The 13,763-nt window shown below is 62.9% G+C and overlaps 3 protein-coding genes across 3 annotated transcripts; 2 read left to right on the top strand and 1 right to left on the bottom strand.

Moving 5' to 3' along the window:
- Positions 1-2,749: 2,749 nt before the first annotated feature.
- On the top strand, positions 2,750-8,011 carry ESRRA (estrogen related receptor alpha; the record flags this gene model as incomplete). The annotated part of the gene is made up of 6 exons (XM_084253246.1): positions 2,750-3,269; positions 6,101-6,217; positions 6,375-6,503; positions 6,845-7,012; positions 7,104-7,373; positions 7,752-8,011. The coding sequence occupies exons 1-6, from the start codon at positions 2,945-2,947 to the stop codon at positions 8,009-8,011; spliced, it is 1,269 nt and encodes a 422-aa protein (XP_084109372.1). The 5' UTR covers positions 2,750-2,944.
- Positions 8,012-8,675: 664 nt separating this feature from the next.
- Positions 8,676-9,582, bottom strand: TRMT112 (tRNA methyltransferase activator subunit 11-2; the record flags this gene model as incomplete). Its single annotated transcript, XM_084246970.1, has 4 exons — positions 8,676-9,001; positions 9,093-9,182; positions 9,312-9,413; positions 9,505-9,582. 4 exons carry the CDS (start codon positions 9,580-9,582, stop codon positions 8,894-8,896), a joined length of 378 nt encoding a protein of 125 aa, XP_084103096.1. The 3' UTR covers positions 8,676-8,893.
- Positions 9,583-10,169: 587 nt separating this feature from the next.
- PRDX5 (peroxiredoxin 5) lies at positions 10,170-13,028 on the top strand. The gene is made up of 6 exons (XM_084230693.1): positions 10,170-10,368; positions 11,662-11,796; positions 12,211-12,342; positions 12,415-12,453; positions 12,598-12,659; positions 12,744-13,028. The coding sequence occupies exons 1-6, from the start codon at positions 10,198-10,200 to the stop codon at positions 12,847-12,849; spliced, it is 645 nt and encodes a 214-aa protein (XP_084086819.1). The 5' UTR covers positions 10,170-10,197; the 3' UTR covers positions 12,850-13,028.
- The last annotated feature ends 735 nt before the right edge of the window (positions 13,029-13,763 follow it).

The following is a 13,763-nucleotide window of genomic DNA, read 5'->3' as shown; positions in this document are numbered from 1 at the left end:
GTGGGAGGAGCCTGCAGCAAATGTCAGGGGCCTGGGTTCCAACCTGAGAGCAGCCCCTCTCTAGCTGCTGTGGCTTTTCCAAGATGCTCTTCACCAGCTCAGTGGGGACGGCAGCCTTTCTGTAGCCCCCAAACTGGGTGCTGTGGGGAGCCTCTGGACAGTGGATTATTTGGGTAAACTTCACCTGATTTGTCCTGCTTATGATATATGTGTGTGGGCTGGCAAGGCTGGGGTGTAGGGCAGGCTAATGGCTTAGACTCTGTGGCCCAGGGGGTTTCCCCAAGGATGCCAGCTACCTCTGTCCCCCTCGGGCCTGAGACATCTTCTCTAGCTTTGCCCTCATCCATCCTACCCCTCAAGACCCATCCTGCTCCTTATCCCTCACTTGGAGAACAGATCTATAACTTAACCATCTGAAGCCAAACTGGAAGGGCCCAGCACTCGCGAGATCCAAAGTTGCCCAAATTAACCCAGACCTGAGCACCCAGCGCTCTGGTCACCCCTAACATGCAGCGCCCATAGCCGCAGAGGTCACAAGCCTTTTCACTGCTGAGCAGAGATCTACCCTCCAGGCTACCGGTCAGGAATCGGCAGGGACCACGTCCTGACCCAGCAGCTGCAGCGATACATCGAGGGGCTCAAGAGGCACCGGAACAGGAGAACGCACGTCTCCGCGCGCTGAGAGCACCGCCTGGGTCTCGAGGGACCGCCCGGCTCCAGCCCCTTCCCTGTCCCGTCCCCTGCCCCAAGCCCGACCCTATTCCGTGGAATTTGAGCCCTAGAGAAATGAAAGAGTCCGTGCATGGTCCGTGAGTCAGTGCGTTTCTGCCCGCGTGAGCCGGACGTCGGAGGCCCCGCCTTTCCCCATGACCTTCACTCGGTCACCGCAGTGACCTTGAGCGTTCTCCGTCCGGGCCCTATCGGTTCTGCCTTCCCAGGACGCGCAATCCAGGACTTCTTGCAGGCTCTAGGCTTCTCCTACCCGGCTCCGCGGCTGTGCGGGACACCGGGTCAGCGGTCGCGCGTCCCGAAAGTGTTACCTTGGGGGAAGGGGACGGAGGGAGCGGGGCAGCGCCTACCCTCCAGCTGGGGCTGCTAGGCCCCGCCCCTCATGCATATGCAGATGCGAAGCCTGCCCGCCGGCCGCGCCCTCTCATTTACATATGTATGTGGTCGCCCCGGCCCGCGGCTCCGGCCACCGAGCGGCCTCGCCCCCTCCGCTCGCGCACAGCGCGCCCCGCCCCCTCCGCGCCGACGAGCGCCCTGGCCCCGCCCCTCCCGGGGCCGCTCGCGTCCCCCGGCCCCGCCCCCCGGCGGCGGCGTGCGCGGGGACGCCGCAGAGGCCGGCGCGGCGGCGGGAGCGCGGGGAGGGCCCGCCCGCGGCCCTGCGGACTCCGCCCCGCCCCGCCCGGGCGCGCCGGCGCTGCCGCCCCTCCCGCCTGATTAGCATAGGGCGCCGGGCCCCGCCCCCTGCTTTGCATGCGCGCGGCCGGCCCCGCCCCCGCTGTCAGCTGGAGGAAGCGGAGTAGGAAGCGGCCGCGATGTCCTTTTGTGTCCTACAAGCCGCCGGCGGCGCCGCCGAGTGAGGGGACGCGGCGCGGCGCGGCGGCGCGGCCCGAGGAGGCGGCGGAGGAGGGGCCGCCCGCGGCCCCCGGCTCACCCCGGCGCTCCGGGCCCCGGCCCCCATGCCTGCCCGCCCGCCCGCCGGAGCCCCAGGTCCGGGCGGGGGGCGCGCCGCGGGGGTGGGCGCGGGCGGGGGCGCGGCGGGACCCCGGGGGCGGCGCGGGCGGGGCCGCCCCCCGGCCCTGCTCGCCCCGGGCCCCGGCGAGAGCCCGCGGCAGGGTCCGGCGGGAGCCGCGGCCAGTCCCGGCGCCGGCCGGGCCGGGCGCCGCGGCGCGGGCGCAGGTCCCGGCGGGCCGGCGCGGGCGGCGGATCCCGGCCCCGCGCGGCTCGGCCCGCCCGCGAGCGCGCCGGGCCCGGCGGCGGGCGGAGGCTGCGGCTCGCGGGCCGGGGTCGGGCCACGTGGGGGCGCTCGCCGGGGCGCGGCCCCCGCCTCTGGGTCAAAGGTCGCGCCCGCGGGGAGAACTTCCTCCTCCCGGCGCCGTCCGCTTCCTCGTAACCTGGCGGGTGGGCGGGGGAGGCGCGGCAACTTCGGGCAACTTCCCGAGGTGCGCGCGGGTCGGGGGGCGCCGCGGGGTCTGCGGCAGCGCGCGCGGAGGTGCCGGCGGCGGCGCGGGGGGCGGAGTCGCGCCGCCGCCGAGGGGCCCGGCCCGGGCGTGCGGGGCGGCGGGGCCGGCGTCAGGTGTGGGCGCCCGGGGCCGCGCCCCCGCCGGGGTCCGGCGCGCGCGGGGCTGGGAGCGGCTTCGGGACCGTCAGCCTGAGCGTGACTCGCGGGGGGCGCGCCCCGGAGGCGTGTGCGGCCCGGCGGGCGCGGGACTGGGAGCCGCGGCTGTGGGGTGTGAACGCACGTGTGAGCGCGTCAGCCGCCCGGGCTGGTGGCCTCTGCGCTCTTGAGTGCAGGACACCCAGGTGAGGGGGAGTCACCAGGTCCCCAGCATTTGGGGAAAACTGTGGAGAAGTTTTGATCTCTGGCTGGGGATTCTGGGTGAGGTTGAAGGTCATATAGGGGCAAAGGTTACCCTGTGCCCTGGTCTGGGTGGCAGTAGAGGGTTTCCAAGCCTTGCCCAGACTCCCAAGGGGGAGACCTGCAGTCAGTTACTGGCCCTGGAGGCTCTAGAGATCTGTTCCCATGGCAACAGCTGGGGGGCCCTCTTTATGGGCAGCCCTTTCTTGGACTCTGTCCCCCCTCTCTGGCCTTTGCGGAGCCTGGAACCCTGGCCCCAGGCCTGGGGTTGGGCAACCAGGGTGGTAGGGTGGCTCTCCACCCCGCACCCAGGGCTTCCCTGTGACCTGCCGGGTCTCTTTCCCACAGGTGACCAGCGCCATGTCCAGCCAGGTGGTGGGCATTGAGCCACTCTACATTAAGGCAGAGCCAGCCAGCCCCGACAGTCCGAAGGGCTCCTCGGAGACTGAGCCCGAGCCTCCCGTGGCCCTGGTCCCTGGCCCAGCTCCCACCCGCTGCCTCCCAGGCCACAAGGAGGAGGAGGATGGGGAGGGGGCCGGGCCTGGCGAGCAGGGTGGGGGGAAGCTGGTGCTCAGCTCCCTGCCCAAACGCCTCTGCCTGGTCTGTGGGGACGTGGCCTCCGGCTACCATTATGGTGTGGCATCCTGTGAGGCCTGCAAAGCCTTCTTCAAGAGGACCATCCAGGGTGAGCTCCCACTCCACTCAGTGCCCTTTGCCCCGGTGCTGAGGCGCCCAGTTGGTGCACTGCTGGGTGGCTGCAGGCCCGCAGACTGCCACAGTACCACTGGGGTGGGAATCTGGTGTTCCCAGGCCCTCCTACCTCCCAGCGTGCCCTTTCCCTTCCAAGTTAAATAAAGCCTCCAGGGTGTGTGGATGCATAGGATGTGGGCTGTGAGTGAGGACTTGGGGTGCCTCTGTGGTTTCTGGATACTGTAGGCTCAGCCCCTTCCACAGTGACGCTAAAGAAGGTCCTGGCAGCCTCTGCCTGCTCCTAAATTTTGTTCTTGCTTCTGGCAGCTTCTGACCTTTCACCAGGTAGAACACGTCTTCCCCTTTTAGTTGATTTCTCCACGCAGTACCAGCCTGGGGCGGGTTTTCATGACTAACAGAAAGGGGCCTTTATCAGCTATATTTCAGCCTCTAACTTTACAAATTTATTTTTTATTATTTATTTATTTATTTATTTATACAAGAACTGGGGTACAGGTCAGAGGCACAGGAGGGTGAGAGAATTCACCAGAGACAGAGCAGGGAACAGAACAGGCAGACTGACTGAAGTACACTGCTGAGGGGAGCAGCGGGCGAGACAGGAGAGGTCTGCTGCGCCATGCGGGTTTCTCCCTGGCCGGCCGGGAATGGAACCCGCGCTGCAGAGGCTGCGGACAGCTTCACAGCGTGGTGCTCAACCTGCTGGGCCACCGGGGAGGCCCACAGCCTCTAACCTTAAAAAGATTAATAGGTGCCCCTGCTTACAGCATTTATTACTTTTGCTCACTTGGGAAAGCAGATCAAAATGTGAGCAAGCGAGTGAGAGAGCCACCGGGTAGCAGACGCCACTGGGGACATGGCTGTTACTCTATTTTTTGTAGCCTGCTGGTTATGTTGGGGCTATAACGTGCATGATTCTGGAAAATATTTCTTGCGTGATTACCCCGTACTGGGCACTGTGCCATTTTACTTCCCTGATCTCAGCACCCCCATGGCCGCCTAGAAAGTGCCCACCCTCTTAACCATATTGAGGCCAGAGCAGTTTGGGACACTTGATTAGAAAATGGCAGAATCAGGGCTCTGAACTTGGAAATGCCCCAGAGCTTCCTGCACTTCTTACTAATAGCTGAACTTCGGTCAGATGCCTCACGACAGATTGTGACACTCTGGTGAGGTCTAACCTGGCGAGACCCACGGTCTGCCACGCTCCCTGCTCCCCCAGTGAGCCAGCAGGTCTGGGGCCGGTGTCTTCAGCCCATCCTTGAACCCTTCACCCTCTGTTGACTCAGTTGACAAGTATTTCTGGAACACCGGCCATGGGGTAGTCACCATTAATTGAGCATTGCGGTGCCGTGAGCCATGCTGAACGTTTGCCTCGATTATGCCTTGCAGTGCTCGCAATCTCCTTTGTAAGGAGGACAGTTTTTATCATCCCATGTTTACAGGTGGGAAAACAGGGTTTGAAGCTTAGGCCTGGGACTAACCTCAGGTGATTTACGTTCTGGCAGAGGGGGGAGGGAGAAAGCAGCACCTTGCAGAAAACAGCTATATTCTAACAGTGGCCTGACTGGACTGTGGCTCTAGAGGGCTTCCCTGAGAGGGTGCCTGAACTGAGCACATAAGCAAGCCTCAGTAGGGTGAGGAGAATGCACATGGGGTGCTGGCTGATTGTGCCTTGCAGTCTCTGGGGTAACCCTGCCTGCCTGGGCTGGGTAGGGGGCGCCATGCGCTCATTCAGGCACCCATCAAGCACCAGGCCCTGGAGGTGTAGTTGATGGTTCTCTGGACAAGACACCAGCAGGCAGTGGCAAAAGTCTGGCAATGTCTGCAGAAGGGCAGGGTGGGCAGGGCCGGCCTCCCTGGGTAACGCCAGAGAGCTGTGAGAGATAAAGGGGTGGCATGCCCTGAGGCAGGGCCTGTTTGAGGAGCCCCAAGGAGGACAGTGGAGTGGGGCAGAGTGGCAGAGTGTGTGGGGGATGAGCTGGGAGAGGGGGCAGCAGCAGGGGGGCCTCCCAGGCTATGGGGTTCATTGGCGCTTCCTCTGAGAAGGAAAGCAGGGGAGTGACGGGGCTGGACTCTTGGCCAATCAGCTCTTCTGCTGCTGTGTTGAGAACTGGAGGAGGCAAGGCAGGGAGAGGCGCGGGAGGGTCAAGGGCGGAAGCAGTTGCCAGGGGGCGCACAGGTGGGCGTCTGCATGTATTAGGAGGTGAAGCCCACCAGGGTTTGTCCGTGGGTTGGATCTGACGTGAGAGGAATCAAAGGTGACTGCTGGAGCACCTGGTCAGTGGCGGTGCAGGTTGGGAGGGTAGATCAAGGGATCCCCTTAGGGAGCGTTAGGCGCCCCGCAGAGGCAGCCCTGGGTTCTTCAGTGGATGGAGCTCAGGGAGATGCTGGGAAACCATGAGGTGAAGGGGTGACAGCCAGGAGGCTTAGAAGCAAAAAGACAAGTGTTTCTAGGAGTAGGGTGTGACTGACCCACGCGGTGCCCCTTCAGGGCAAGGATGAGGCTTGGCCATGGGACGTAGTAATGTACATGCCTGAGGTAGAGGATACAGCCCAGAGGCGTGGCTTGTCAAGAGGCTTGGGCAGAAGTGCAGCCTGACCACCCTGGTCCCAGCCTTTCCCTTGCTTGTGCAGGGCCCCCACCCCTACCCTTCCCCCCACTGCCCCGGGCTTCCCTGCCCCACTCACGCACTCCTGCTCTCCCCAGACCAGTGCTTGCCCCGGGTGAGTCAGGGCTCTCCTGTCCACTGGGCCCCGCAACGGGTCCTGGGAGGCCGCCACTGGAGCCCTGCCTCTTCCTGGCAGGGAGCATCGAGTACAGCTGTCCGGCCTCCAACGAGTGTGAGATCACCAAGCGGAGACGCAAGGCCTGCCAGGCCTGCCGCTTCACCAAGTGCCTGCGGGTGGGCATGCTCAAGGAGGGTGAGCACAGGCCGGGGGCTGAGTGGGGGGATGGGGGTCGGAGCTGGGGCCAGGGTGGGCGAGCCTGGGAAGTTCTGGTGGAGTGGGCTGGGTAGGAGGGCTCTGCAGAGTCAGCCTCCCCCAGCGCCGCAGACACAGTCCTGTCCTCTGATTCAAGGGGTGCGTCTGGACCGTGTCCGGGGTGGGCGGCAGAAGTACAAGCGGCGGCCAGAGGTGGACCCACTGCCCTTCCCGGGCCCTTTCCCTGCTGGACCCCTGGCAGTGGCTGGAGGCCCTAGGAAGACAGGTAAGAGCACTGGGTTCCTGGACCCCCAGGGTTGCAGTGGGCCTCGAGCACGGGCCTATGTGGCATCTTTCCCTGAGGAGGGTGGTTATCTAGGGTGCTGGGACCCAGATTTTCTCTTCCTCTTTCATTTCCCTCAATTCTGCCTCAGACCCTGGGAAGAGGGAGAGGTTTTCCCATGACCAGACTTGTCCCCTCAGAGTGGGGAATAGTGAGAGTACTTCGTGGGGGAAAGGTGTTGGACTCTGGCTGGCCAGTGGTCACTGAGGCCACAGGGTCCTGACTGGGAAGATGCTTGACCCCCAAGGGGCCTGCAAACGTGACTCTTCCAATTGTCACTGCAGCCCCAGTGAATGCACTGGTGTCCCACCTGCTGGTGGTTGAACCTGAGAAGTTGTATGCCATGCCCGACCCAGCGGGCCCTGATGGGCACCTCCCAGCTGTGGCAACCCTCTGTGACCTCTTTGACCGAGAGATCGTGGTCACCATCAGCTGGGCCAAGAGCATCCCAGGTAAAGGGCCTGTGGGGCTTCCCTGGGGAGGCCAGGCCAGACAGGCACTGGCGCACTGACTCAGCCAGGTCTGCTCCCCACTGCGCTCCAGGCTTCTCGTCATTGTCGCTGTCAGACCAGATGTCAGTACTGCAGAGCGTGTGGATGGAGGTCCTGGTGTTAGGTGTGGCCCAGCGCTCACTGCCACTGCAGGACGAGCTGGCCTTCGCAGAGGACCTAGTCCTGGACGAAGAGGGGGCCAGAGCAGCTGGCCTGGGGGAACTAGGGGCTGCTCTGCTGCAGCTGGTACGGCGACTGCAGGCCCTGCGGCTGGAGCGGGAGGAGTATGTCCTGCTGAAGGCCCTGGCCCTGGCCAATTCAGGTGAGTCCGGGGAGGGCAATGACCGGTAAGGGCCTCTAGTTTTAACCCTGATGGTGGCACAGTCCCATCTTGCAGAAAAGGCCGAGGGAAGGCCAGTGACTTGCTGAAAGTCGCAAAGCCAGCCAAGGAGAGGAACCGCACCTAGGGCTTAGGGTCTGTGTGCCATATTTAAGTGGAAGGGTGAACACTTTCGTGGGAGGGAGGGTGGGCAGGACAAGCGGTGGGCAGGAGCAGGGAGGGGAACCTCAGTCAGCCAATCTTAGCAAACCCATGTCTGGCTCCTTAGGCCCCATCCTGCTATACCCAAGTGGACAGTAGACACGGGCTCTGCTTTTTGGAGCTGACTCATGTCAACTGCTCTCTCCTGTCTCCTTGCAGACTCTGTGCATATTGAAGATGCTGAGGCGGTGGAGCAGCTTCGAGAAGCTCTGCATGAGGCCCTGCTGGAGTATGAAGCTGGCCGGGCGGGCCCTGGAGGGGGTGCTGAGCGGCGGCGGGCAGGCAGGCTGCTGCTCACACTACCACTCCTTCGCCAGACAGCGGGCAAAGTGCTGGCCCATTTCTATGGGGTGAAGCTGGAGGGCAAGGTGCCCATGCACAAGCTGTTTTTGGAGATGCTTGAGGCCATGATGGACTAAGGCAGGGGGTGGGCAAGGGTAGGGGTGCTGGCAGGACCCGCCCAGCATGGGGTCAGCCCTAAGGGGGCAGAGCTGAGGTCTGGGCAGTGACACAGCCTGCTGGCAGGACCAGGGCAATATCATCAGTCCCTGGGAGCAGGCCCTATGCCCTCCCCTCCCCCCTCCTAGGGGGTGTTAGAAGCTGGGAATGTGTGTGCCCAGATTGGGCACAGTGCTGCCCCTTGCAAGCCATAATGTGCCCCCAGCGTGCAGGGGGCCTTGCGGAAGCCATAGGGGGCTGCAGGGGACGAGTGTGGGGCAGAAGCCTGATCTCAGGGAGGGAAGGGAGTGGAGGCCAGAGTCTCCCAGTGGGTGATGCTTTTGCTGCTGCTTAATCCAACCCCCTCTCCAGAGCAGAGGGGGAAATGGAGAGCAAAGGCCCCTGCCCCCTTCGCTCCTCTCCTCATCATTTGCATTGGGCATTACTGCCCCCCCTTGAAGCAATAACTCCAAGCAGGCTCCAGCCCCTGGACCCCTGGGGAGGCCAGGGCCCCCCCATCAACTCCCACCCAGCCTCCTCAGGGGGTAGGGAGAGCACTGCCTCCATGCCCTGCAGAGCAATAACACTATATTTATTTTTGGGTTTGACCAGGGAGGCGCAGGGACATGGGGCAAGTCAGGGCCCAGAGCCCTTGGCTGTACAGAGACTCTATTTTAATGTATATTTGCTGCAAAGAGAAACCGCTTTTGGTTTTGAACCTTTAATGAGAAAAAAATATAATACCAAGCTCAAGAAAAGAGCGTGTCTGGTATCACTGGGTCAAGGGCTGGAGATACGAGTAAACACGATATACAAAAACAACATACACTAGATCACAGAAACGAAAAACGGGTGCCTGGCGGCTACGCCTCGGTGTCCTCATCACTCAGCAGCATGTTGGGGATCCCGCGGCTAATGGGGAACAGGCGTCCAGACTCTGGGCACTGCAAAGTGCCCTCCAAGACATCTACCTGCGGGGATGAAGGGGAACAGAGCTGAGCACAGGCCGCCTCTGGGCTGCGGGTGTGTGGCTGGGGAAGCGAGCGAGGGGCCGGTCCTCACCTCCAGCAGCACGTGGTGCATCTGCCTCAGGAATTTCTCATCATTCTCATATCCCTGAACCGGCCCTTTGGGCACCTCGACCAGATGCAACTGTGAGCAAGAGAAATGAATTACCCTTGCGCATGCCCGCCCCAGGGCCCGGTTCTCAGGCCCGGCTCAAGCGGCAGCGGCGAGACCACCCCCCACCGGCGCGCAGGGGCGGGGGGAGAGGGTCCTCACGGTATCGGCCGCCTCCAGAAGCGCCGCCCACTCCACCTTGGGAATCATACGCGCCACGAAGTCGGGGTTGAACTCCACAGGGTTGATGCGGACCTCGGTGGCCTGCGGGACGGGGGCTTCAGTTAGGCAGGGACCGCGCCCGGGGCGCCCCAGCCCACCCCGCAAAGGGGGAGAGACCGCCGCCGGCCGGTACCTGGAGGCGCAGCGGGAAGCCCCGGGGCCCCACCCCCCGCACATGCGAGCTCAGCAGGTTGTGGGTGAGCAGCTTCATGGCGACGCGGCGCGCTCGCGAGGCCGGAAGCGGAAGGAGGCGCCCGGTGCGCGTCACTTCCGGGGCCGCGCCACCCGCTCCTATCGGGTCGCTGGGAGGGGCGGAAGCGGCGAGGTTGCTGGAGCTTCCCGCGCCCGCCGGAGCGGAGGCGCCCGCCCCGGCCCGCCCGGCCCGCCCGGCCCGCTCCCGCAGGCACCTCGGCGGGCGGCTGCCGCGGCGCAGGCCCAGGGTTTCCGCGGCGCCAGGCCGCCATGCGCCACGCGGGGGCCTTCGCTGAAAGCAAAATAAATGTTTTACTCGCACACACCCCCTCGCCTTCGTTTACGGGACGGAAATACGGCCCCAAGTCCAGCAACTAGGCCCGTTGGACAGCGGCACCCCCTCCCCGTATGCAAATAAGCCGCACGGCGGCCGAAAGCCCCGCCCACTCGCAACTGCGCGGGTGGCCCCGCCCCTAATGCAAATGAGTCAGTGTCCCGGCCTGGGCGCCCCCGCGCCCCCCGCGCCGGCGCAGTGGAGGCGCCTCCCGGCAGCCCGGGCGAGGCCCCGCCCCCAGGGCCGCGCTGGGAAGGCCCCGCCCCCCGCGCGGGCGGAGCGGGGCGCCGAGCGGCCGTCATGCTGTTGCTGGGACGGCGCCTGCTGGGCGGCCGGGCGGCCACGGTGCTCGCCGTTGTTGAGCGGGCGGCGGCGGCGAGAGCAGGAGGGGCCCTGAAGACAGGCGCGGCGTGGACGGCCGGCGGGGCCCGCGGTTTCCGAAGCTCTGTCGCAGCCATGGCCCCCATCAAGGTGACCGCTGGCCCGGCCGGGCGAGCGCCCGCCCCACCCCCGCCTCTCCCCGAGGCGCGACCCTCTTTTCCGGGCGAGAGTCACCCTCTTTATGCCCACAAGAACTGGGGTGCAGGCCAGGGGTGGGGTGTGAGAGGATTCACCAGAGACGGTGGGGAGAGGACCGACTGACCCACTGAGGTGCACGCTGAGGGGGCAGCCGGCAGCCAGGCGAGGTCTGCCGCGCCCTGGGGGTAGCTCCCTGGCTGGGGGTGGAACTGGGGCTGCAGTGGCTGCCCATAGCTTCATAGCGCGCGGGTTTAATCCCTTGCGCCCCCAGGGAGGCCTGAGAGTCACCCTCTTTCCTGCCCTCCGGACCCCTCCACGCTGCCCAAAGCCTCCTCCCGTCGAGGCCCCAGCACCCCCATAGAAGATCCCCAGGGTGCCCCGCCAGTTCCCGAGACTCTCCAACCTCCCTCTCGCGTCCTGTAACCATTGCCCGTCCTGTGAAGGGTCTTTGTGCCTTCCAACCCCCGCGCTGCCTGCCATACCCTTCCTGAGATTGTTTCTTTTCTTTTTTTTTAAGATTTATTTTATTTTATGCATACAAGAGCTGGGGCACAGGCCAGAGGTGCAGGGGGTGAGAGGATTCACCAGAGACAGAGTGGGGAGCAGAACAGGCAGACTGACCAAAGTACACTGCTGAGGGGAGCAGCGGGCGAGCCAGGAGAGGTCTGCTGCGCCATGTGGGTAGCTCCCTGGCAAGGGATTGAACTTGTGCTGCAGAGGCTGTGGACAGCTTCCTAGGTTGTGTCTTAACCCCTTGCGCCACCAGGGAGGCCCATTATTTCTTTTCTGAACCCCTGGAGATGGGAACTTGGACATGCTCCCCTAACTCCCCCCCCACCTCCCCATTTTTCTTCTTGAACGAGGGACTCAGGACCTGGCCAGTGTCCTCTACCCGCCTTTTTCCCCTCTTCCTGCTCCTCCTGCCCATTCTTCCCACTCCCTTCTCAGAACTCAGCTTGTTTACTCAACTCCTTGCGAAACTTGATGCCCAGGAGGCCTTTTCCCCCTTTTTCTGTTGTCACCAACTGCCAGTAAGAGGAATAAAGCCACCTTGAAACCTGGAGGATGTGGGGTAACCAGGCAGTGGCGGGGAGAGGGGAGACCAGCAGGGAGGGACCTGGCAGACTTAGACTTTGCTGCTGGTGTCTGCTCTGGCGCCAGGCGCAGCAACTCCTGTCCCCTCCCTTGCCAGGCCTGTTTTGCCACCTTCCCTTGGCTTTGTTGACCCCTGTGCCACTCCTCTAGGTGGGAGATGCCATCCCGTCAGTGGTGGTGTTTGAAAAGGAACCTGGGAACAAGGTGAACCTGGCAGAGCTGTTCAAAGGCAAGAAGGGTGTGCTGTTTGGAGTCCCTGGAGCCTTTACTCCTGGCTGTTCCAAGGTGAGCCCTGCCCTCTGGTCCTCAGCAGTTGGACAGCACGTCTGTATTGTTCATCGGCCTCGAGCGTTCGGTCACATGACCGTTACAAAAGCAAGTCAGAAAATCCGTGTGGGCTGTAGGCAGTAGTACCAGGAGCATAGGAGGAAGGGGGCGGAATTAAACCCAGCAACCCTTACCCACCCTGCTGGTGACAGGCAGGACGGGCAGGACTTGGGTGAGGAAGACACATACGAAATTTGTGGTCTTGGCCACAGAACCCTCCCACTTGGATCTGAACTTCCTAGTGACCAGGGCAAAAAGGGGAAAAAGAATAACTTATGTGAAGGTGTTGGAGCAGGGAAGGGGCCTGGAGATGGAGGTGGGCGAGGAGCCGTGGCAGCTGTCCTTTTGCTCAGCTTTGTTTCCCTTCCTCAGACGCACCTGCCAGGGTTTGTGGAGCAGGCTGGGGCTCTGAAGGCCAAGGGCGTCCAGGTGGTGGCCTGTCTGAGTGTCAATGATGTCTTTGTGACTGAAGAATGGGGGCGAGCCCACAAAACGGAAGGAAAGGTGAGGTGTGGGTCCTGTGGGGGACCAGAGCTGCCCAAGAGGCTTCTCTTGTGACCTTTACTCTCTCCTCAGGTGCGGCTCCTGGCCGACCCGACGGGGGCCTTTGGGAAGGTGAGGGCACCCCTTCTCCCCCTCAACACACAGGGTGGTTACTGTGCGGGAGCTTGCCAGCAGGGACTTGGAGGCCATTGGCCAATAGGGGGAGGAGCCAGGGCCTTGTCCCCTTCCTGACCCTTTTCTCCGTTCTCCACTTAGGAGACTGACTTGTTACTAGATGATTCATTGGTGTCTCTCTTTGGAAATCGTCGGCTGAAGAGGTAAAAGTGGGAGGGTCATCCGCTGCAGTCCCCCCCACTCCTGGCTGGCATGGCTGCTGCTGACTCACTCCCCCTTTCTGGCAGGTTCTCCATGTTGATAGAGAATGGCGTAGTGAAGTCCTTGAATGTGGAGCCTGACGGCACCGGACTCACCTGTAGCTTGGCCCCCACCATCATCTCCCAACTCTGAGCCCAAGACCGGGATGTGCTTCTGCTACCCTCTCCTATTCTGCCTACCCAGCCCCGGGCACAGGCCCTCAGCACAACTCAGCTGGGGCCACCAATTGGAATCTTAGCCAAATTTCCTCAATAAATACTCTGGATAACATCTGCCTCCTGCTTTGAGATTGTGGCTTTGCTGAGGGCCAGGCCTCAGGACAGGCACAGACAGAGCTGAGAGCTGGAGCGTTTGGGCAGGGCTGAAAGGACCATGGTTCAATGAAAGGGTCAGGGAAGGTCTTTGGAAGGAGGCATTAGGAAGGACATAAGCCTGCAGCTGAGAAAGGGCCAGTGTTCTAGGGAGCCAGGGAAGGAACAGCTGTGCAGAGGGGGCCCTTCTGGAAAGGTCCTAGGCAGATACAAGCTGGGCTTGCTCCCACACCCGAAATTTGCTCTCTGGGGGCCTGCGGGTCTCCTTTAGGCCACACACTCTAGGGCAGGGCCTTGGGGTTTAGGCATTCCCTACCCAGGTTGAGCCCCAGCCCCATGGCTCTTTTAGACTGTTAGACCATTCCAGAAGCACAGCCAGCATGGGTCTCTGGGCCCCAGCAGTGGAAGCAGTTCTGGTTCAGTCCCGGGAGCGCTACCTGGGAGAGGAGTCTAAGGGAGGCCTTGGGGCGGGGTGGTGGTTGGGGAAGCCATTGTAAGGCACTGCTGCAGCTCTGCCCCCAGCCCCCAAGCACTTACAGTGCAGTGCAGGCGCTAGACCTCAGATGAAGGCCTGTGATCAGCACAGTGGGGCTGTGAGGCAGAAGCACAGGCCAGGTGTGTGGGGAGTTATGGAAGAAGGACCCTTACCACAGGGGTAAGGGCGGGAGAAAATGACTTCTAGCTGTGGCTGAGACATGAACAGGTTTAGCCAGGTGAGCAGAGGTGGGAAGGGTG

Source organism: Talpa europaea, assembly GCF_964194135.1.
Source record: "Talpa europaea genome assembly, chromosome: 1".
Lineage (NCBI taxonomy): Eukaryota > Metazoa > Chordata > Mammalia > Eulipotyphla > Talpidae > Talpa > Talpa europaea.
Note: the sequence above shows the minus strand (reverse complement) of the source record. Positions and strands in the feature narration are given on the sequence as shown.